At 38.4% G+C, this 24,524-nt stretch overlaps 2 protein-coding genes across 2 annotated transcripts; both read left to right on the forward strand.

Moving 5' to 3' along the window:
• The first annotated feature begins 509 nt into the window (after positions 1-509).
• Positions 510-5,639, forward strand: LOC132860382 (uncharacterized). The gene is made up of 4 exons (XM_060891571.1): positions 510-1,017; positions 2,414-2,653; positions 5,099-5,342; positions 5,469-5,639. Exons 1-4 carry the CDS (start codon positions 510-512, stop codon positions 5,566-5,568), a joined length of 1,092 nt encoding a protein of 363 aa, XP_060747554.1. The 3' UTR covers positions 5,569-5,639.
• A 370-nt stretch (positions 5,640-6,009) lies between these two features.
• Positions 6,010-20,394, forward strand: tcerg1b (transcription elongation regulator 1b (CA150)). Its single transcript, XM_060890283.1, has 20 exons — positions 6,010-6,122; positions 7,568-7,796; positions 8,007-8,159; positions 9,074-9,338; positions 10,944-11,201; positions 12,373-12,573; positions 12,721-12,827; positions 12,907-12,995; positions 13,112-13,272; positions 13,387-13,465; positions 14,220-14,355; positions 16,183-16,272; positions 16,386-16,504; positions 17,173-17,323; positions 17,476-17,640; positions 18,148-18,330; positions 18,581-18,760; positions 19,039-19,122; positions 19,221-19,321; positions 19,743-20,394. Exons 1-20 carry the CDS (start codon positions 6,076-6,078, stop codon positions 19,942-19,944), a joined length of 3,000 nt encoding a protein of 999 aa, XP_060746266.1. The 5' UTR covers positions 6,010-6,075; the 3' UTR covers positions 19,945-20,394.
• The last annotated feature ends 4,130 nt before the right edge of the window (positions 20,395-24,524 follow it).

A 24,524-nucleotide genomic window follows, 5' to 3' on the forward strand; every position in this document is an offset into this window, starting at 1 on the left:
GGAGGCCTGGATCATCCATGTTCACATAAATCCAACCTTGACAAACCATGTGGCAACAGTTTAAAAAAAAAAAAGCTTTATATATGGTGTGATGGTCAGGTGTCCACGTCCTCGGCTATATACTGTCATAACAACTATGAATTTATTGTAGCCTACTGTTTTCGCGTTAAAATGAAATTCACATGAAAGTATAAATATAATACCAAATTATGGTTTCTTAATTGATAATCAATTTCTTAACACTAATTTTATATACATATATATATTCATATATATATATATTTCATATATATATATATATATATATATATATATATATATATATATATATATATATATATATATATATATTTTCATTCAGGTCGTTATTTGTTCCGTTGCCGTTTGTGAGGTTCCGCCACATTTGAAAATACAAAGTGCGCTCGCGCCGCTGTTTCATGACTATTAACTGTAACAGAAGGGACAAGTGACGCTTAAAATAACGTTAAACGGTTATTTACCACAGAAAAATGGACCAACATCCCAAACGAAGAGCGTTGGTGTCGTTCAAGAAACAGTTTGAAAGTAACACCGATGACCTTTCAAACGAAGTGAAGATGAATGAGGACGTCTGTAGCTGGACCGCCACAGGTACACAATCCGCTCGCCCTGTGACGTCACGCGGCGCACAACAGACTCTGCTGAGAGAAGACGAGAGGACCGTAAAAATACCGGAGTGTTGGGAACCTCTGAAGTGTAAAGACGCCAAAAACAGTGCGTTTAAAACGGAAAAAAGCGAAATAACCCTGGGTAATAAGACGGATAATGTCTTTATGACTCCATTTTCTTTAACTCCGTTCACCTCCTGTACTAACGCCAGTCATGTGGTCTCGGTTAACGGAAAGAAAATGGTCAGAGATCTTCCTCTAAGCGCGGAAGTCAAGCATTGTTTCACCTCCGTGCGCGCGGAGACGCTCGGCAGCGCGTGCAGCGTCGAAGCGGCTACCGAGTGCGCGAGCCTCAATCCACCTGAAACAGGTAAGAGGACGAAGCGAATGTCAGTTTTCTAGTCAAATCATGGCCTAAAATCTCATTTCCTTTAAACCAAGCCAAGCATAAAGCATCTGCGTATTGACGTTTTATCTAAATTAGTGACCATACAGTTGGAAATTTACAAATTTAAAAAAATGCTCACAGCTATATTTATATCTATTTATCGATAGATAGATGGATGGAAGGATGGACATGAATGCCAGGAAACCACCTAAGGTTTCTCCTTCATTCATTCGTTAATGAAATAAACATTGTAATTGTTAAACAGTAATGTTTGCTATAATGTTTTGCAGTAATTTGCAGTAATGTTTGCAATAAAACATGATGCTATAAGAAAATTATGTACAGCCCACATGTATAACCCTTGTCACACTCAAACAACCGAGGGATGATGCTCAGGGAGTTGCAGAGCAGATCTCAGTAGCCCCTCGTGTAATGGTTTATCACAATAGTGGCTGTATGTGAAGTTTTATAAGGAAACTGGCTGGTAATTGTTAGAGAATCTTGAAGAATCAGTTCTTCACACTTGCATGACCCAAGAGCCTTCACTGCTCATTATGTGTTTCATATAAAAAGTGCTCTGTTACTTAATACACTCAGGGTTCCCACGCGTCCTGGAAATCCTGGAAAATTAATGACCAATGTTCCAGTCCTGGAAAACAAATGGAAAATGAGAGAAAACATAAATTGTCCTGGAAAATTATTATTTTTAAATGTTCTTGATCATTTAAAGAACAGTTTACAACTGATCGAAACAATTAACGTTAGTAACAGTCTTGTGTTGGCGGTTTCAGGTGCTAGGAATGGTTTAAGTGCTCAAATGTTTTCAGCAAATGGTGACGGGTAAGCAGGTTATATTAACCTTGTTAATCTGAATATCATGTGCAAGGGGAATGCACAGCAAACTAAAGCATGCATGACAGCATTGGCCTGAGAAAGGAGAGGGTATTAATATGTGCGGTCTTTTTATTTTATAAATGTTGAAATTTCATTCACATGACAAATTGTCTTTAAAAGTATAGTTAAGTAATAGCCATAAAGTGTACGCTGTTTTTAAGACTTCTGGAGAGAAGAACATATTACTTTAGGCCGTAAATCTGTGATCCTTGTCTTTTTTTTGCTAAATTTGAAATGTCCTGGAAAAGTCCTGGAAAATGATCTCTGAAAAAGAGTGGGAACCCTGTAACTTCATTACTGATATTTTTTCTGTAACTTTTGTTGGAAATGTCATGTTTTGGAAATTGCCTTTGCCCTGAAAATACGATGCTAAAAACAAGTTTTGCAAGTAATTTATGCCTCTTTATTCTGTTCATTCTTTTAATTAGTATTGTAGTTGACAATATCTTTTTATTTAACTTAATTTATTTTTTTTACCCCCAAGCTTATTATAACACAGCAAATTGCAGAGATAAAACAGGCTACATTACGAGGCCCATGAATGCCTTCCTGGTTTGGTCGAAGATACACCGGCCTATCTTCACCAAGGCCAACCCAAATGCCAGCAGTGCACAGATCAGCATGCAACTTGAGATTGAGTGGAACAAACTGAGTGAAGAACAAAAGACACCCTACTATGCAGAGTCACAGGGGCTTAAATGGAATCACAGACAGGAAATTCCTGGTGAGGAAATTGTTAGACATTGTTATTTTTAATGCTTCTTGCTACACTTTTGTTTTCTATCATGTAGACTTGGTTTATAATCCAGGGAAGAGAAAGCGATTCAACCTAGAAGAGGAACCTTTATACACCACCTCTAATGTCTCACCACCTGTAGCCCTGGCAGTGCTTCAGAGACCTGCATCTCATAGCATCTATGTAGCATCACCCACAAACTCCAACTTGCAAAACTTAGTCTTTCAGACCTGTCCAATGACCTCTGGTAAAGAATACTGTCATATTTGTCACATTATTTCTCTTACACACCATAATGTCCCTTAAAATAACTGTACTGAAATTATAGTGATCAGTTTCCTTATCCATCAATTTTCAAAGTGAACATTGATTGTAGCAGCCATACAAAGCACAGTAGTAAGCTATACCTAAAGTTAAAAACAGATCAGTGATAATTTGATTTAAAAACAGATCAGTGATAATAACTAATAATAATAATTGCATATGTAATTATGCACACAGAAATCTTGTGATATTGCTATCGTATGGCACTTACAATTTGGTTTCCTTTTGAATTTTCATTCATTCGTTCATTCATTCATTACTTTATTCATTCATTTTCAGTTACCAGTTTATCCTGATCAGTGTCCATTGAGGGAATTACTAGTTTTAAGAATTTTAATAGATGTAATATTTTCAATGGAATTAATAAGGTATATCTCCAGAACATAATTGGATTCTATCTACAAAACTAGCATATGCTGATGCATGTGTGATCCATTTATGTGTTAGTGGTCTATCTTAACAGCAGAATCCTTATGATTGATGACTGTTTGTGTGGTCATGTTGAGTTTCAGGTTTATCCTTAAACAATTTAAGTAGTCAGTTAATGCCAGTTAAATTGTATTTTATAAAAATTAGTTGTTGTTTTTTATAGACATGACACTTTACATGCTTTACACTGTAGACCACAATGAGTCAAAACTGAGCTAGATAACTATAGTCAATTACAACTGTTTTTACAGATCAAACAGAGGAAAAAAATATGGAATCACACAAATCTGAGGAAAATTATATGGAATCAGCATGTACTTTGCATTTGTAAAACAAACACCTGTATCTGATTACAACTGCTAATTAGTCTGCAGTTAAAAAAGAGTGCTTGCACACATTAGTGATGTGTTGAACCAAGATGATTGACATAACTCATGGCTCCAACACGAGAGATGTCAGTTGAAACATTATCAAACTTCTCGAAGAAGGTAAATCTTCACGGAATGTTGCAAGAGATGTTGGTTGTTCCCAGTCAGCTGTGTCTAAAATCTGGACCAAGTACAAATCAAATGGAAAGGTTGTAAAAGGGAAGCGTACTGGTAGACCAAGAAAGACATCAAAGCGCCAAGACAGAAAACTTAAAGCAATATGCCTTGAAAACAGAAAATGCACAACAAAACAAACGAGGAACAAATGGGCAGAAAGTGGAGTCAATGTCTGTGACCGGATTGTAAGAAATCTCCTAAAAGTAATGGGATTTACATACAGAAAAGCCAAACGAAAACCATCATTAACATCTAAACAGAAAAAAAAAGGTTTCACTGGGCTAAAGAAAGACAATCTTGGACTGTGGATGACTGGATGAGAGTTATATTCAGTGATGAATCACGAATCTGCTTTGGGCAGGGTGATGAAGCTGGAACTTTTGTTTGGTGCCATTCCAATGAAATTTATAAAGAAAACATGCAAATTTCCACAATCATTAATGATATGGGGTTGTATGTCAGGTAAAGGTATGGGAGATTTGACAGTCATTACATCTTCTATAAATGCACAAGTTTATGTTGAGATTTTTTTTCTTATTCCATCAATTGAAAGGATGTTTGGTGATGGTAGCATCATTTTTCAGGATGATAATGCATCGTGCCATAGGGCAAAATCTGTGAAAAATTCCTATAGGAAAGACATATAATGTCAATGGCATGGCCTGCAAATAGTCCGGACCTCAATCCAATTGAAAATCTGTGGTGGAAATTAAAGAAAATGGTCCACAACAAGGCTCCAACCTGCAAAGCTGATTTGGCAACTGCAAAAAGACAAAGCTGGAGACAGATTGATGAAGTATACTGTTTGTCATTAGTTAAATCCATGCCTCAGAGAATTCAAGCTGTTATAAAAGCCAGAGGTGGTGCAACAAAGTAGTGTTTTTATTTCGTGATTCCATATAATTTTCCTCAGATTTGTGTGATTCCATATTTTTTCCTCTGTTTGATCTGTAAAAACAGTTGTAATTGACTATAGTTATCTATAGTTATATAGCTTGTGTTTTTTTCTACACAATTAAACATTTGAATGAAAATCTTCTGAGAGGGGTGATTCCATACTTTTTGCCAGGGGTTGTATATTGTTGTGCAGAAGTGATCCGACCACAACACATCTGATATCTTTGTATCTTTTTAGGCAATTTGCACTGTACAATATCACAAAGGAGACCTGTTCTAGAACCAAATGTTAATATAGTCAAGGACATGCCGAGAGGAGCACCGGTCCATGACATGGTGTCAGGATCTGGCGCCCATTTCACCGGCCTTTCCCACTTATACTCGCAAGTACCACTGGTTCATGGGGGCAACCACTTTGCCCCATCTGCTTTCCCATTTGTTCCACCATTCAGCATGCCTGGGATGCCATTCCACCAGGCCAGGTGAGTTGATAAGCTCTACTGAAATGGGTTCAGAAGACAAATGGATGCAAATTAAGTTTTACAGTGGCATCCTTAGTAATTGACCACTCATTTGCTTTATGGTATTCTGTTTAATTTTGTTTACAGCTTCTTGCTTTATTCTGACAACCCAAGCAGACAGGGTCATCTCATGGGCTTGTACATCGACCCTTTCCAGAACCATGGTGTCTTGTGGGGACAAGATTAACAGCCAAAACCTCCACATTACCAAGGAGGTCCAGAATTCTGTACCAGTGGACAAATATGACTTTGAGAATGTGTACAACCACCTCGGCTCATAGGGGCAACATAGAAATGTTAGAGGGTGATGAACGTCCAATGCTTAGAGGGCTTTAGTGTACATGCTGTCATGTCAATTCTCAGTTAACATTTATTTCTAATATTTGTATTTAGTTTTATTGCTCGTTTAAATAAAGCTTTTGAAAGCCTAATGTGTAATGATCGAATTCCCAATCACGAAGAACATATTTTTATTTTATTTCCCAACCTAAAGTTTCCTTTATCAAATAGTGATGTAGCGTGACGTTGGTCAAAGAAAAAGGCTATGAGAAAAGTATTGCGTGATTGATGGATCTCTGGACCAATCAGCTCCGCAAGATCACGACCACCCTCACAAGGCAGCCAATGATGTGCGAGGAATCCGTCAAAGACGGTTTTGTCGGTAGGAAGTTTCCTGTTTGGATTTTTAGGCGTAATGGCGGAACACATAGAGGGAGAAAGCACTACGGTTAGCGATAGCAGGTGAGATCCGCTTGTAAACGTTTATGATGCAGATTATCGACAATTTCCTTATGTGACGTCCTGCTAGAAACGCGAGCAGACTAACAAATAAACTGAGAATTAACGCTCCTGCTGGTAGCTACCGGGTCTTATGGCTGTTTCTCAAACCAACTCAAATAGATCACACGGGTCACCGAGTCATGTTTATTTTTTTGTGGTGCACTGAAACTACAACATAACTAAATATAGCCAGCCTGGGATGTGAATGTGTGATTGTGGCAGGAAGGCGTCGTAAATGGGGCGCGTTGTGTTTTGCTAACTTTCAGCTAGCTACCTGAAAATAATTCCTGTTGCACATAAAAATCGATTTATTGAAAACACTGACAATGATTGAACTCAGAAGTGTAACTTTTTAACTTTATTTGCTTTCTACGTGGTAATTTAAAGACGTTGACCAGATAGCTACCTCTGCTAGCTGTCCAGATTGTTGCTAACGTTATTAATGTATCTAGCAAACGACGTTCGAGCGCGACGTCACGCCGCGTTGCATTATGGGAACATTCCGCCATTTTTCAGGGTTTAGTGCTTTGTTTCACATCGCGAAAGCTAAATAATGTTATTTTATTCGGGTTTATTATACTGTTGTAAAGATTTACTTACTACTGACACATTTAGAGATCTGTAAACAATGTGGCTAACAGTCTTTGAAGGAACAGATGTACAGCATTGAATCTGAAACCAATATTCAGGAGCAAACAAAATAAAAAACAAACAAAATAAAAAACTGCCATTAGCCAGTCAGCTTTCAGCAGACATTTGCCGGAGTTAACACTGACAACACACACACACACACACACACACACACATTTTAGGGTTACATTTACATTTCTGTCATTTAGCAGACACCTTTATCCAGAGTGACTTACAGTTTTATTTCAATTTATACAACTGAGGGTTAAGGGCCTTGCTCAAGGGCCCAAAAATGGCAGCTTGGTGGATCTGGGATTCGAACCCAGGACCTTCTGGTCAGTAGTCTAGCACCTTAACCACTAGGCTAGAGCCAGGGTAAAAGGGGCTGCCTGGAGGGGGGAAGAAAAGAAGGAGAGGGGGAGAGAGAGAGAAAAAGGAGGGGGTTTGAAGTGCAGGGGAGTGTTTTCTTCAATACTCACTCTATTAGAGTTCCCAAACAGGAAATGCCAAAGAAATCTCCTTAGTAAAAAAATAAATCCTATCTGTCACCTGAACTGATGTCAACAACAAGATTTCCTCTAGTTAAAGGAGTGGTGTCCCGTGTATATAAAAGATTTTGTTTTAGTTTAATGAACGTATAGGCATGAAGGAATAAATAAATTTTCAGTTAGTGCAGTCTTTGTGTTTGATGCACAGATGTTCACCATATTGTCACATCATAATGCTGTGCTAAGACTGCACTTATGAATTCATTTCACTATTCTGTCTTCCGTTAGAATGGCCCTGCAGCAGGCTTTACGCTTTCCTAGCCCAGCGCCTTCTCCCAGCACAGTGATGCGAGGTCCTCCACCGCTTCTAGGTCCTCCACCACCCCCGTTCGGCATGATGAGGGGGCCTCCACCACCCCCTAGACCTCCGTTTGGACGTCCGCCTTTTGATCCAAGTATGTCAGCGATTCCCCCGCCTGGTGCCATGCCTCCACCAATTGCTCCACCTCATCTACAGGTACTTTTGCTCAGCACATTCACAACACATTACAATTTCACAAAACGTTGATGTGTTTAATGATGCTTTATAATGCTTATTTCGAACTATTGTCTTATGTACACAGATGTAAAATGTAATTTAGTGTAACTTTTGTACTGTAATAATTTGGTGATAAAAAGCAGACTCAGTTTCTCAGTTCCTTTCAAAAAATCTTTCCTCTATATCCAGAGACCCCCATTTCTGCCTCCACCCATGGGGAATATGCCCCCTCCTCCTGGCATGATTTTCCCTCCTGGAATGCACCCAGTCCCAGCAGCTGGGGGTGCTGGAGGCACAGCCACTGAGGAGATCTGGGTAGAGAACAATACCCACGAGGGAAAGGTACCGATACCACTGGATATTATGCAACTTTTCAACAATCTTTTTTAACCATACCTGCAAACTAGTCGCTTTTCGGCGAAATTCGCCGTTTTTAATCAAAATATGCCATTTGTGTGAATCGTGTAGATCCGAAGAGTTTTTAGGTGGGGGGGCTTCTTTCAGCTACGTCCGAAACCGCTTACTTCCATCCAATAATTAGGCGAAGTAGTGCTTAGGCGGCGGTTTTGGATGCAGCGCAGTTTACCATCTATCAAGCTGATGCCTCGCGTCTCTACTTCTAATGACTTTTTATGGCGGATGGCAAACCAACTTTTGGTGCATTCACCGCCACCAACTGGACTGGCGTGTGAGGCACTAGTAAGCAGATGACGCCGCACGTCTCAGTCATCCTCGCGTCTTTTGACCAATCAGCATTCAGAAGCAAGATAAGACAATCACCTATTTCATCCCTCACTTCAAGTCGCAGAGGACGAACAAAAAGCAATAAAGAGACACATTGCTAAACAACGAAAACGGGCACTTGAAAGGCTTGTGGCGGCCAAAAAACAAAAGAAATAGCAATATTTATGTTCATCAGTTTATTAAAAATAGGATTAATAAAAGTGCTTTTTTCACTTGAAGCAAATGTTGTCTTTTCCCTTTATGTTCTTGTCAGAGTGCTTCATTTTAAGTTCTCAATTTTTCTTCGGGGGGGGGTTATTTCGAACCTTGTCACCTTTTTCACCTCTTGTGAGTTTGCAGGTATGTTTAACAGTGTTTTATGCTAGTTTGGGCTCTTGGGGCATGTTATAGTTATGTTATCTGAAGAGTCAACACACATTTGTTTTAAACATGTTTTTCTATAACATTTGTTGTTAATTTGTTTATCATCCAGTCATTGTAAAATCTGCCATGAAAATCTTATTTTTTCTAAGGTTTACTACTACAATGCTAGAACCCGTGAGTCAGCCTGGACCAAACCGGAGGGAGTTAAGGTCATTCAGCAGTTAGAGCTTGCGTCTATTGTGACTGCCCAAGCTGGAGCACCAGGAACTACATCCAGCACTGCCTCTACTACAGCCAATACGGCAACTGCAGTGACTTCTATCTCCACTCAGCAGGGTTCCCCCACCCATACCCTCACAGCCAGTCCTGAACGCAATGCTAGCCCCACACCCATTGTCTCCCAGCCTGTCGCCAGTAAGTACTGAACACATTTATAGATCTTTTAGATGATATATGCTCTGTCAGGAAGAAAAGTTGATCCCAATTCAACAGTGGCAACTTTCGCACCTTAGTTGTAGCATTTACGATTTTGATATATGATTTTATGATATGACAAAAATAAATCCTGAAGGTCAGTAATGTGGTATAGCCATAGCACTTTCTGGAGGTTAAATAGTAGTTGGTGTTGATATCTTAATAATAACAAATGATGTTTCATCTTAGTTCATGTGAACGAAAATCAAGTTTGCTGCTTTTGACCAGTATTTTGAAACATTAGAAAATACCCTATACTAAATACCTTCATTTCTTACACCATTTTCCTAATATATGAAACCCAAGTATCACTTGTCCACATGGCTGGTATCATTTATAGAAAAAAAAAATATATCATTGGTCAAGGCCAAATTCAGCTGAGTGATGCACTGCTTGACTTCATTAACACTTTCAAATCATCCTTTAGATTCTTACAATTCCTACGCTAGGAGAATTTCACTCCACCTTGTAGCTGGTTGGTCTTCAAGTACTGCACTAATTACTAAAACAGGAAAATCACCAAGTTTCTTTTTCCATTAGATAATTTTCTTGTTTTGCTCAGTTTGGCGAGTTTTAAATGGTGTCTTGATCCATGGATGCAAAACTTGCTGAAGTCTTTTCCAGGGACCTATCCTCGGTCTCTTCTTCAAAGTAACTTAAAACATCACAGAATCTCTCTGACAGTTGTTTTGTTGACAGGATTGCAACATTTTCAAGCCCATTACTTTTGATGAGTGCTACATTGTTTGCTGTAAAAGTGTTAAGTTGGGCTTTTCCAGCCTGATGTGTTTGACTTCAATTTTGACCGTTACATTTTAAGAGTGTACAGAGTTAGAGTTAGAGTTACACCGACAGAAAAAAGAGAAGCCATGACATCTATAGCTCTAGACACGATGATAACTTGAGACAACTGGGCCTATGCTGTTTTCACCAGCTTTTATGTGCACAAAAGTTTGCACAATTCCAAAATCTATGTGAACTTCCATCTATAATTAAACAATACTTCTAGGCAGCAGACAGTTTTACTTATAACTGGTCTCTGGAGCTTTTCAGGAACTACTAGAACTTCCTGTTTTGGTGTTAATGCAATATTTTAGGTATAAGGTTTAATGGAAGTAGAAACACATGAAGACGTCTTTGTTTATCACATGTTTTCTTGGGTGCTAATAGCACTAGATCCATTGCTTATGTATGCTAAAAACATTTTACCATAGTGTTGTGAATTTTAAAATGTTACATATTGTCAAATTGACCAATTTCTGCTATACAGACCTCAGTTTATAACAAAAATATGGTGCTCATTTGTGATTAGTAATAGTGAAAAAATACATTTATCCCACGCATAGCATAATGCAAGAAAGAAAATTGAAGGACCAATGCAAGCTAAATGTTCAGAACCTTCTATGTATTTCAAGTATATCTGCCATATGTCTGATTGCTTATGAGTAAGATCTAAATATGTTTGGTCAGACAGAAAAAGTATGTGGTGATCTTACAGTGAAATGTATTCAATAGTGAGGAAATGTGCGTTTTCTTTTATTGTAGCTCCTGCTGTACCTGAGATGCCCCCTGTAGTTTCCACCCCTCCTGCCAGTGTTTGTGTGACTCCAGTTGCCATGGTTAGTGTTCCAACAGTCACAGCTACAGTTACTGCAGGGCAGGCAGTACCTTTACTTCCTCGAAGCCTCCCACCAGGTCTTCCCCATGCTGTGGCACAGCCAGCTGCTGCAATCCCAGCATTTCCCCCGGTCATGGTGCCCCCATTTCGAGTGCCTTTACCCGGCATGCACATTCCCCTGCCAGGTATGACAAATTATCACTCTCGAACTTTTTCTGACATGTTATTTAGGTCTACTGGTCTGCTACAGTGTTAGTATATATATATATATATACACGCATGATACTGTGTTAATATGTGTTAGGCAGGTGTGAAAATATGCTGTAAAGTAAGAAATGCCTTCAATAATAGAAGTGTTAATAGTTTATTTGTATGAATTATAAGGATTTCTCTTTTGTTCATTTTTATTCTAAGTCAGTCAATATTTGGTGTGACCCTTTTAAGCACGAGTTCTTCTAGGTACATTTGCACAAGAACCTGGCAGGTAGATTGTTCCAAACATCTTGTAGAACTAACCACAGGACTTCTTCTTTTCTATGTTTTGGTACATAGTTGAGACTTTTAGCTTTGTTTCCCCATTGGAAGTATAGCTTCATCCATGAAGACCACTTCTGACCAGGTCTACAGTATACGGATGTACCTGGGTTTTACTGATTTCTGCTAGTTATTTTTTGATGACCCTGCTTCTGATGTAAAAAGGAAGATTTTCTTGGCTGACCACTGCATCCACAGTCCTCAACATTGCCTATTTCTTTGTGCTTCTTCAAAATAGCCTGAACAGCACATCTTGAAACCCCAGTCTGCTTTGAACTCTTGCCTGGGAGAGACCTTGCTGATGCAGTGTAACTACAGTCTTGTTATGGTGTGTGTCCTATGACATGAAATTGTCTTTCACAATGTCACCTTAATAGCAGTTTGGCTGTTCATCACCCAGTGTTAAGCCTCCTACACAGCTGTTTCTGTTTCAGTTGATAACTGTGTTTCAACCTACAGATGAAATCGATGATCAATAGCACCTGTTTGGAAAAATCATAAAACTGACGCTGATCCTACTTAATCCCTGACATTGTGCAAGTGTACAAAGTGTTCAAGATGCTGGTTTGAATCCAAAAGTTGGTCACATCAAATGTTGATTAGATTTAGATATTTTTTCTGTTGCTTACTTTGCATTTTGAAAACTGATAAAAATAAACAATTAAGAATGCTATTAAAAATATATATTTTACTTTATAACCCTAAATGGACTTACATATACTTTAGCTGCTTATTACATTCATGGTGATGTATACGCATTTGGTATATGTTTTAGTACTAAAAATCTTTTTTTTCATATATATATATATATATATAAAATAGGTATGTTACCGAGCATGGGCCCTCCTTTAGTACCCATGATGCACCCACAGCTGACCATCACAACAGCCCCAGCTGCTTTAACGGGTGCGCACCTGCTCACAGAATGGTCCGAATACAAAACGGTAGACGGCAAGACCTACTACTACAATAACCGTACTCAGGAATCCACCTGGGATAAACCTGCTGATCTGAAAGGAAAAGGTGTAATATGTTTTTGTTGTTGTTGTTTGTTTTTTTTTGTTTGTTTTTTTTGTTCTTCAAAATTCAATTGATTATTGTTTTAAATTAAAATACAAGTGGCCTGTGCAGACAACATTACATCTCCTTGTACTTTGTCTGATCATCCAGATAAGGACAGAGATGAAGCTAAAGATGACCATTCTGCTAATGACAGTGAAGCTATGGATATTGGTGATATAGAACTTAAAGCGGAAGCCTCCATTCTGGCCAAAGAAGTAAAAGAACTTCTTGTATTGATTGTTAGAATGAATAAAATGAAATTAAATCAGGCCTCAATTGTTGCTGGTCTTGCAGGCACCAAAGGTGGAAGAAATGACCGAAGAAGAAAAAGCAGCCCAAAAGGCTAAACCAGTGGCCACCAACCCTATCCCTGGAACTCCCTGGTAAGCTGTTATGGGGAAAAGGCTTTCAAAATAGTATGAGCTAGAACTGGTAAGATTCTTGTGTAGTAATGTATGTATTTTCTCCCTTTTTTTAAAAAATTGTTTGCATTTTGTAGGTGTGTGGTATGGACCGGTGATGACCGTGTGTTCTTCTACAATCCAACTACACGACTCTCCATGTGGGATCGGCCAGATGAGCTGGTTGGTCGGGTGGACGTGGATAAATACATCCAAGAACCTCCACACAAGAAGAGTTCAGATGACGCAAGGAAAATGGGTATAAACCCTCATAATTAATAAGATTAAGATCTTAAACTTGAAGGGTTTGGAAAAACTAAGTGAGCACTCAAACACTGATTGTAAATGAAGCAGTGCAACCATTTTATTTCAGCCACAGGCATCACCAAAGAGGACCCTGAAGTCAGCTCAGAAGAATCTCAAGATGAGCCTTCTAAGGCTAAGAAGAGGAAGTAAGTACCAGTCTTCATTCTTAAAGAGACAGCAGGAGACCAGTTAAGTAATACAGAGGGACACCTAGCTTCTGCTATGTGTTGAACTAAGAGCATGAAGGATAAACACAATTTACCAATTAAAATGGATCCTAACCATAAATGTATCCATAATAAATGAATTGTTGATTGGACCTTTTAGTTTTTACTTTGGAGAATTTCTTTTGTCAAAATGTACCCAATGATGATCTATGTTAACGTTCAGCTTTACTCGGGTCTGTAATGAGTGGTGACCTCGTATTGTCCAGATTTACCAAGTCAAGTCAGTCACTGTTTCCCATCAGTGCCCTTCAAGCCTGCTTCTCTCTGACCCCAAACAGTGGTCGTGTTGCACTGGGGACTATTTTTCAGGGAACGCTTCTAAGCTCTGGCGATGCCAACATGGGCCTCCAAGGTAACCCACCTTGCTTGACCTCTCTCTAGCCTGCATTAGGAAAACCCCAGTGAAGCAATCGAAACACCCTCATTTGAACCCTGATTTTTCTACTTTTTTTTTTTTTTTTTTTTGAATAGTAGGAATTCAGAAATAATACTAAGGGAGGGAACAAAAAAATTACGCTTTAAAGATTGTCCTGGTCAAGACCATACAAAATTTTCAAATGATAAAAGGAATGGTCTAAGGAGGAAAATCATAATCAGTCTGATGTATCTCTTTCTTCAGAATATGAAATGTCACATATTTACCAACTTCTCATATTGCTGTTTCCCCCTCCAGGAAAGAGGAGGTGAAAGAAGGTGATGCTGAGAAAGAGGCGGCCGTGGAGGCCGAGCTGAAGGCAGCTCGGGATCGGGCAGTTGTACCCCTGGAGGCCCGTCTCAATCAATTCAAGGACATGCTGCTGGAGAGAGGGGTAAAACACTTCAACGCAATACTCTAAGCAGCTCTGTAATGTTAGACACATAAATCTGAATGGAAACCCATCAAGGTACAATCTTCAGTTTGTTCTCCTTCCTGTCCTCTTTCTTCGTATTTCTCTTGTTGGTGTTTTCTCTATTGCTCTGTCTATTATTTGAGTAAATGGTGTATAGATTGTTTTAGACAGTTTAAATATTTGCAATTGTTGAAACAGTATGATTTGGATATGAACTTGGGACCTATCAAAAATGTTGGGCCGATATTTAAAAATTAGCCAGATTTGTAAATAATTGCATAATTAAACAATGTTTAGAGAAAATACCAGATTGGTGACAAATAAAAGGAACCTCCAGACTGCATAAATCTAATTAAGAAATTAACATCCTTCAGCTTTCATCAATCCTATGCTTTATTTTCAAAAACTTTATATGTAGTATACACCGAGAACTGAAAGCCTTCCCCTGAAGTGAAGGGGTCTGGGTCCTCTGCACTGATTTACAGTCACTTTTATCCTACAATGCAACAATTTAATCCTGATGGGTATGGTCTCTTCAAAAGTGACAATGTTCCCATCCACTGTGTGTAAGTGCTCACTGAGCGCTTTGATTAGTATGAAAAGGATACAGATCAGCTGTTATGGCCTCTGCACTCACTGGCCCCAAGCAACATTAGACAACTCTGTCAACCGTGATCATCAAATTACAATTTGACTGCCTTTTGCAGAATTATATTCCATCCAGTTCTAGATGTTGGGGCACATGTTGTTCTGGTAGCTTGTGGTGGCCCAACATCTGTCCAATACTCTTCTGGATTTTCCTTCAGTTTGTTGCCTGCCTGTATGTCAAAGTGCTGCAGGTTTAACTGGCAGTAAAATTCAACATGCACATTTAAACCTCTGGATATCATAGTATTGATTATTGGACAGATCACATCAATAATTGGCAAATAACAGCCTACAAGAATATCGGCACCAACAGTATTGTGCAGCCCTAAAGTTTACTGCTTGTTTATTGTGGAACAAATTATGTGCCTCTAAAATTTACAACACATTTTATGGCTTCTGCTAAGCATTGGTATTCCTCAAGGTGCAGTTAGAACATACACAACTGGCAGAATGCATCACCCCCTAGTGATTACTATTTTGCTATATTGCAACATAAAACTTAAACACAGAAGAAAGAAAAACCCATTCAAAAGTGTTGTTGCAACTGACCAAAAATAAAATAGTCACTAGGGGCTGAATACTTTCTGGTGACACTGTGTAGTGTATTGTTTAATTACGATACCTGATGTATAATGATGTAACTGATGTAACATGATATAAAATCTGTTTTTGTTTTTTTGTTTTTTTTATTTGAACAGTTAATTGTTCAAGGTGGTTACTGAAATTCAAAATCAGCATTGTCTTCCCTGACCTTGCCTTTGACATGTGACAGTAGTATAAAGTTGAATGATCACATTAAATGAGTAAACTAGTGTATGCACTATAAATATGTAATGAAATGAAAGAAAGAATTCAGGACCCACAGAGACAGCAGCTTCTTCGACTTACCTAGTTACACTACAGTTGATATTTGAACAGCAAACTGTGCTTCTTGCAATCATTTCTTCTATGTTATTTCCATATGTATTGCACAAAAAGAAATGTTTCCCATTGTACCAAATAACATTTGTAATTTCCTGTATAATAGCTCTCAGACAATAAAATAAGCAGATGAGTAATGAACTAGGCCATCTGCAGCATTAAGCTGCTTTACATTTGATTTTTTCCCCTCCTGATGTTATATATTTTTTAATCTGTAATCACATTCTATTCTGACAGGTTTCAGCCTTTTCCACATGGGACAAAGAGTTGCACAAGATAGTGTTTGATCCACGTTATTTACTCCTCAATCCCAAAGAGAGGAAGCAGGTCAAGATTACTTTTACCTACTTTTAACATTGGAGTTGAAAAAGTGCTTAGTTTTGACCTATAGTATGATTTGTTATGCTGTTGTTTGTAAGAGTTCCTGTCTGTATCTGCAGGTGTTTGATCAGTTTGTGAAGACTCGGGCTGAAGAGGAGAGAAAAGAGAAGAAAAACAAACTCATGCAAGCAAAAGAAGATTTTAGAAAGATGATCGAGGATGCCAGACTTAACGTTAGGTTTGTTGGCGAAACCTGCACCGCATACCAGGCTTTAATATTTTTTTTGTAAATTAACATGGCAATTACACAGTCACACTAACTTTGAATGGACACTAAATATTTAATATTACGTGGACATTTGACCATCACACACATACGTGTGCCTTCTTCACCTGTTTCTCATCAAGTTGGAAGCATAGAACTGTCTTGTAGATTATCATGAAGAGGCCTACTCCAGCATAACGATACCTCTGTGCATAACGACGTTATTGTTGTGAAAGACTTGCGTGGCATGTCCCTGATCCCTGAACACCTTCTGAATTCATTTTAATCCTTTTCATCTGTCTTTAGTGCCTGACCTTACTAATGCCCTTAAGGCTGAACAGACATCTCCACAAAGCCATGCTCTGAAATATACCTATAAGAAGAGTGAAGGATGTTATTGCAGCAAAGCGGGAACAAAGGGGGTCATGTTTAATTTAACTAGAAATCCCATATCTTTGTAAAAAATGTGCCTCAGTGAATTGTATCCACTTTCTTGCCTAAAATATTCCCATTTGTATTTGTACTCAACAAATAACTTTGAAATGAAATTTCTATGCATGTTATCCATTTTTTTGTGAAGAAAAGAGATAATACATTTTGCACTTGCATCCTTAAAGTCCCGTTGCAATTTTGTCATTTAGGACAACATTCAGCGAATTTGCCTCTAGACATGCGAAGGATGCTCGTTTCAAGGCTATTGATAAGATGAAGGACCGAGAGGCCATGTTCACTGAGTTCATGACTGCCTTTAGAAAGAAAGAGAAGGAAGACTCAAAAAACAAAGGAGAAAAGGTAAATCTATTATAATTTTACAAAGTCCCAGACTTTATGACAATAACTCCAGATTATCCTAGCAATTAGATAAAATTTGTCTAATATTGAGTTTTGACAATCCCAGACTTCGATAGGTCTTTCCTAACTAGATCCTTCCTCTGTGTGTGTAGGTGAAACATGATTTTTTTGACTTGCTGTCTGACCATCATGTGGACATTCAGCAGCGCTGGAGCAAAGTCAAGGACAAGTTGGAGACTGATCAGCGCTACAAAGCTGTAGAGAGTTCTGCAGCTCGAGAGGAGCTGTACAGACAGTATGTGGACAAGCAAGCAAAGGTATGGGACGTCTTTTTCCTTTAATTTGATCTGTTTGTGTTTATATGTACCAGGTACAAAAAGTCAAATCCTGTGCTGCATTTTCAAGGCAATAAATAGGAGCATTGCCTTAATATGTATTAGGTTTACATTTTCTCTCTTCTCAGTTGAAATCAGGAGAAAGTTGCTTTTTCAGAGAGCACAGGCTTGATTTATGTTTATTACAACTCGTGTAATGTAAGTGGTATATTATATCAAATAGCTTATTATGCAACCTATTAAATGCACTGTTAGATACAATACTGTATTGATTGAAAACATTATAAACGTACATCTCAATAATGGTATGATATACACAGTCCCCTCTGAATGTGTTGGAAAGACAAGGATAATTCTGTTGTTTTTATGATGTTCGAACTATGTGTCTATCTGAAAAAAAAAATAAACAAATGAAGTGATTGGTGTTAATTAGGGTGTAGTCTGATCTGCATGTGTTTGTCTGGCTCTGGCTCCGGCTCCGTTTGGCAGTGTGTGGATGCTGATAAGGAGAAGGAATTGGAGCGTCAGGCCCGAATCGAGGCAAGTCTACGTGAGCGAGAGCGTGAAGTGCAAAAAGCCAGATCTGAGCAAACCAAGGAGATAGACAGAGAGAGAGAGCAGCACAAGCGTGAAGAAGCTATCCAAAGCTTCAAAGCTCTGATGTCTGATATGGTTAGTACACTTATGTGCATGCATTACGGTGCTATTAACAATAATGCTAACTATATATTTACATTGTACATTGCCACGGTTTCTAAATAAGTGGGAATACCTACAAAGTACGTCTAATTAATTGTCAGCTTGTTATATTGTTGACCTGATATAGAATACAGGTTGTTCTCTTCCACATAACTGAAGTATTTGATACTTGAAGTAATTATTTCATTTACTGTATTTACTGTATGTGTGTTCTTGTGAATAGGTGAAGTCGACTGACGTCTCCTGGTCAGATACAAGGCGCATTCTGCGCAAAGATCATCGCTGGGAATCTGCTGCCCTGTTGGAGCGCCATGAGAAGGAGAAGTTGTTTGAAGAGCATGTAGAAGTACTCACTAAAAGAAAGAAAGAGCATTTCAGGCAGCTGTTGGACGAGACCACCATGGTGAGTGACATGCTGCTACTTTTTTCTTCTTCTTCTTTTTACTCCCCATAATAATGCATATAAGCAGTTTTTGAAAAATAATCTTATTACATAACTTGTGTTTATTATATTACTATATTGATCTTTTTTCCCCTAATGCATTGGTTTTTTGCTTTGTATACATTTAGTCTTCTCCAGTGATTACTGATTGACTTTGTGCACATTGTCCTGCCTGAAGGTGGTGCTAGAGTAATGGATTTTGAATAAAAGTGTGTTGGGCCATTTTCCTTGTGTTGCAGATTACACTGACCACAACATGGAAGGAGGTAAAGAAGGTCATTAAAGATGATCCACGGTGCATCAAGTTCTCCAATAGTGATCGAGTGAGTGAGCGAACCCAATAACAGTAGATTAGTGTAAAAAATTCATTTGTATGAAAAAAAGGCAGCGTTAACCTCATTAGTTTTTCTTTAATCTTTAGAAAAGGCAGCGAGAATTTGAGGACTACATAAAGGACAAATACATCACAGCCAAAGCTGACTTCAGGACGCTTCTTAAAGAGACAAAGTTCATTACATATAGGTAATGTACATTTTTTTCACATTCTCTGAACAAAGATAAGATATTAGGTTTGAGTGTTCAAGAAAATTAAATGCTAAAAGAAAGGAGGTAAATAATTAAGGCTTTATTTAAAAAAAATAATAATTTTATTTGTTCGAGTAGAGGATCAGAAAAATATCAAACACTTAACATGCTTGGTTTAATTTGATGATGCAATACATAACAAAAGAATAACTGTATATTATAGACAGAATTTATCATTTTTGCTGTTTGCCAGAATTCAGTCATAGTTGACAAGTGCTGGGTTTTCCAATCACCCAGGAATGTTCTTATTATAACTTTTAAAACATCATTGTGTGGAATTCAATTAAAAAAAAAGTTTTTACAAGAAGTAAAAACGAATTCTAAACAATAGTGAAATTTTCCTTTGTGCTTTTCTTAGATCCCGAAGACTAATCCAGGAATCAGACCAGCACTTGAAGGACGTTGAGAAGATCCTACAGAATGACAAACGTTATCTGGTCCTCGAGTGTGTTCCTGAGGAGCGGCGAAAGCTCATCATGTTCTATATAGAGGATCTGGATCGTCGAGGACCCCCACCTCCTCCAACAGCATCAGAGCCAACAAGACGCTCTACCAAGTGATGAAAGCCCAACCTCACCCTGTGGACTGAACCCTGTGAATTTATCCTGCACTGAGCACAGTGATTATTCAGAACATGTGTGTATTTAATCATACCATGTACATTTGCTGGCTGCTGGTGGATTGGCTAGCACAAGTTAAGTGCTCATGTTAATCTGTGATCTTTGGCTGTGAAGCAGGGTCAAGTAAATCCATGTGTAGTCTCAGCCATGACTGGTACAGCAGTGAATCAATTCATGACCCAGAATGTGTATTTTTAGTCAGATACTCCTAAAACAGCAGGGAAAGACGTATATGAGCCAGTGAAGTGTTTGTTTTCATTAATTATGTACCAATCTGTAAATGATGCAGATGTTTCATGTTTCTTAAAGTGGTTTGCTTACTTATTGTTTCTGTAAGCGGTGACTGGAAATAAACACAGCCTCAGGCTTTTTCCATTTTTTTTAAATGCATACACGAGTGTTTCTTCAGCACAAAGGTAAGATGCCAAAACATCAAAAAAAGAACGAATATATTTGCATCTTGTGAATTTGTCACCAGTGGCTGAGAGCAATAATACAATTCAATTTTACTGTATAGCGCTTTTAATAATAGACATTGTCTCAAAGCAGCATTATAGACCGTATAGTACAAAAAGATTAATAACCCTAAGTCTTGGCTGTCTATGCTGATCATTAACAGACAGCTTGAATGCTATTTTGAAAAGTCTAAAAAAAAATTTGATTTTTTTAACTCTAAACATACAGTAGCCCTAAGCCTATTCCTATTGTAACATTAACCTCAAACCTAAACCTTCTGTAACCCTAACTCTGACCCAAAAACTGGCTTGCTTTTCTCGCTAAACTCATCCAAAAGAGGTTTTAACAAACAAAAAATGACAGTTTAAATACAAAAACGGCTATTTTATAGATAGTGAGACTAATGAGAGAGAATAGGATTATTTTTTAGCTCTAATCCTAACCCTAGGTTTATTTTTAGATGTAACCTGTGCAAAATAATTTACTTGAACCCTAACTTTAAACGCTGTATTCCTAGCAATGCATTACCCATAACCCTAATCCCAACACTATCCCTAACCTCAACCCTAATTTGTATCTCTGACCCCAACCCCAATCCAAACCTAATTCAACCCTATCCCTAATCCCAACCCTGACCTTAAACCGAACCAAGCTTCCCCAAACTGCTCTGTCATGTTTTGTGAATTTGTTTGGTAAGGAACCAACTGGGACACCAAAACAAACCAGGAAAGAACACCAAGGGAGTGAGTACAAACCTTTAAAAGTAAACTCTAAAAAATGTACAAAAATGTACAATCTTGCAGAAGGATTGGCTTTCTCCCGCTCCTGTTGGAGGTCTTATTAACAAATGATTTTCTACCCTTTCAGAATTTCATATGAATGCTTCTCTCCTAGCTAGAAGGTGTGTTTAGTTTGGCACTATGGCTGCTCTTTACAACAGATGTGATGTCCTGGCAGACTCAGAACCTACGGAAAAAGTTGCAAAAGTAAGTTTAAACAAAGGAAAAAAAGCCAAGTTAAAAGTACACATCCAGATTTTAATTGGACAAAGAATTATTTGAAATTATTACAGGCCTTACACCACTTAAAAATTTTGGAAGCCAGAACACCAGCCAGCCCTTATCTACCTGTTATGCTTAAACAGATTACAAAACTTACTTCTTTCATTAAACCTTCCCTACCAAAATCAGCAGGCTTTAGATCAGGTTAAACAAAACAGCACTGTGGATGGATAGGAACATACAGATCTAAAGAGAGCATTGTGATGAGGTAATTTAATCGGCCTTCCGATTAAAGGTGTTTAACACGGAAGCTTTTAACAGAGCAGAAACATTGGGGTAGGTCTAAATATAGGAACAAAATCACTGATAGTTCATTTCAAACCTTGAGATCCTTGTTGAGCCAAATATTGGAAGAGCCACTCACCTGCCTGTTTGAACCTCTCAACTGTAGGAAATCTTTTCCTGCCTGAAATGGAAGTGCAGCCTGGACTTTAGAGGGAGGCTGAAAGTAGAGGTAAGAACAGGAAAAGGGAACAGAAACCAAGACACTCACAGACATAAGCCTGGAACATGTGGAACAGTTAGTGGAGGGAACAAAAATGGCAAATTTCAACAATGTTATGCAAATAGTGGTAGAGTCGGAACACAGACGTACCTTCACGCATCATTCCACTCGAGACAAATCCTGAGAATAGGAATCAAAGTTAAAGCCATACCATATAACATTATGCCACATAGTTAATCAAGGTGATGACCGCATTGTTCTTTCTTCTGTGTCAGTGTGTGTTGGCGGGGCATCAAGGGGGTCCTGGGGAAATCTGGGGCCCTCCCTGAGGTGGAGAAAGTTGTCTTATCGGTCGGTTTAAACAATTGCCTAACTAAGCAAGCGCCATTAACCTAATGGGTGACAGGTTTTCCGAGCGCAGATTTATATTCCAATAATAAATTTTTCAGACAGGTTAGAGAGAAGTACCACAACTACTGAAAAAGTTCAATCAAATCATAACAGAAAAATGTCAGTTCTTAACTGAATTGAGCAGATTACGTTTTCACACCATAGCACGAGATCTGGTCCATTGGCATTCAGACATGATGGCAGCCATCCTTAACTTTTTGCTTGATCAATTAAACATGTGAGGGGGAAGAATGAGAGTGCACCACTCCCCACCTCTCAAACATTACAAATCTATCAGCGTACACATTGAATCAGCTAGAAACGGAGGTTTTAGAAAAAGGATTGACATTCATCCCCACACCACAGCAATTTGACCACATGGAGCTCTATAGGAACGTACACAAATACCACACGCGACTAAAACTTTTAAATCCACCGGATAAGTGGATGGTGCCCTTTGAGTTCTATGCGTTCGACCAATTGTTAGTGATTGCATTTCGGAGCCCTATCAGGTTGCCAAATTGATTGACCACCACATCAACCCATTTTCTCAGAGACATGCCAGTAACATTCAAGACACTTATGATTTTATTAACAAAATAAAACACTTGATTGTTTTGGATACAGCTTTTTTATTGACCATTGATATCAAGTCAAGGAGGCTTTTCTTAAATATCCAGACCTAACAGACCAGATAGGGAAATCTTACAACTGTTAGAAATAAGCATAACAAGAAATGATTTTGAGTTTAATGGTAAGTACTTCCTCCAAGTCCGTGGTACTGCAATGGGTAAATAGTTTGCCCCAGCATATGCAAACCTGTATATTAGTGCCCAAGTACACAAGTATATCTGAAGTTTTTAGATGATATTCAGTACTTGGACCTATTTGGAGGAGGAGTTTTATACCTTTTTGGGGACTTTAAACTCATCACACAGCGGTCAAGGTCATCCATAACATACAAAGGGATAGAATTGACTTTTTAGACATACAGGTATCAGAGAACAGAAACATGGGTTTGGCCACTAAAGTATTTTTTAAAGACACATAATGACATGATTTGTTACATAAGAACAGCTTTCATCCTAAACACACATTTAAAGGGATAATAAAATTACAATTATTTAGATTCAATAGAATCTGCAGTTTCTCTGAGGAGGTGGAGGAAGCCACCCAGACATTATTTAAACCAGTCAAGTCCAGAGGCTATGCTGGTTGATTCCTGAGGGAGATCAAAAGGGAAGTAAAACAAAATTTTGACAATTTATACCACTTAAAAATAAAGAAACAACAAGAAGTAGTACTTTTTGTACTGACCTATTTTAATTATCCACACAATTTTAATAAAGAATTTAGGGAACACTTCTGACAGGTCAAAGAATAGACAGTGGAGTTGGACTAATTTAAACTCGTTGCAGCCTAAAAAATAAATAAATAAAAACCTGAAGGACATTTTAGTACATGCAAGAGCTAATACATACATACAAAGCTAATAAGAACAAAAAAGAACAAAAACTTACTGTACTGCAAACCAAATCTTCTTCTTCTTCTTCTTCTTCTTCTTCTTCTTCTTCTTCTTCTTCTTCTTTCAGCTTCTCCCTTCAGGGGTCCCCACGGCGAATCATCTCTGTCCACCTATCGCAATCTTTTGCATCCTCAACACTTGCACCCACTAGCTTCATATCCTCATTAATTACATCCATATACCTCCTCTTTGGCCTTCCTCTTTGCCTCCTGCCTGGCAGCTCCATGTCCAACATTCTCCTACCAATATACTCACTCTCCCTCCTCTGAACATGTCCAAACCAAATACTTGAAAAATAACTATTCTGGACTAGGTATACCTATAGAGCAGACCCTACATCTGGATAGTATTAATGTAGTATATGGCATCAGATGTATGGAATGCCAAAAATTATATATAGGTGACTTAGACAAGGGGGGCACGGTGGCTTAATGGTTAGCACGTTCGCCTCACACCTCCAGGGTCGGGGTTCGATTCCCGCCTCCACCTTGTGTGTGTGGAGTTTGCATGTTCTCCCTGTGCCTCGGGGGTTTCCTCCGGGTACTCCGGTTTCCTCCCTCGGTCCAAAGACATGCATGGTAGGTTGATTGGCATCTCTGGAAAATTGTCCGTAGTGTGTGAGTGAATGAGTGTGTGTGTGTGT

Source organism: Tachysurus vachellii, chromosome 17 (genome assembly GCF_030014155.1).
Source record: "Tachysurus vachellii isolate PV-2020 chromosome 17, HZAU_Pvac_v1, whole genome shotgun sequence".
Lineage (NCBI taxonomy): Eukaryota > Metazoa > Chordata > Actinopteri > Siluriformes > Bagridae > Tachysurus > Tachysurus vachellii.

Excerpts from the sequence above, each read along its gene's own strand:
- LOC132860382 (XM_060891571.1), top strand. The coding sequence starts at position 510 with ATGGACCAACATCCCAAACGAAGAGCGTTGGTGTCGTTCAAGAAACAG. Across the intron at positions 2,654-5,098 it reads TCACAGACAGGAAATTCCTG|GCAATTTGCACTGTACAATA; the intron begins GTGAGGAAATTG and ends GTATCTTTTTAG. Across the intron at positions 5,343-5,468 it reads ATGCCATTCCACCAGGCCAG|CTTCTTGCTTTATTCTGACA; the intron begins GTGAGTTGATAA and ends TTTTGTTTACAG.
- tcerg1b (XM_060890283.1), top strand. The coding sequence starts at position 6,076 with ATGGCGGAACACATAGAGGGAGAAAGCACTACGGTTAGCGATAGCAG. Across the intron at positions 9,339-10,943 it reads TGTCTCCCAGCCTGTCGCCA|CTCCTGCTGTACCTGAGATG; the intron begins GTAAGTACTGAA and ends CTTTTATTGTAG. Across the intron at positions 19,123-19,220 it reads AGTTCTCCAATAGTGATCGA|AAAAGGCAGCGAGAATTTGA; the intron begins GTGAGTGAGCGA and ends TTTAATCTTTAG.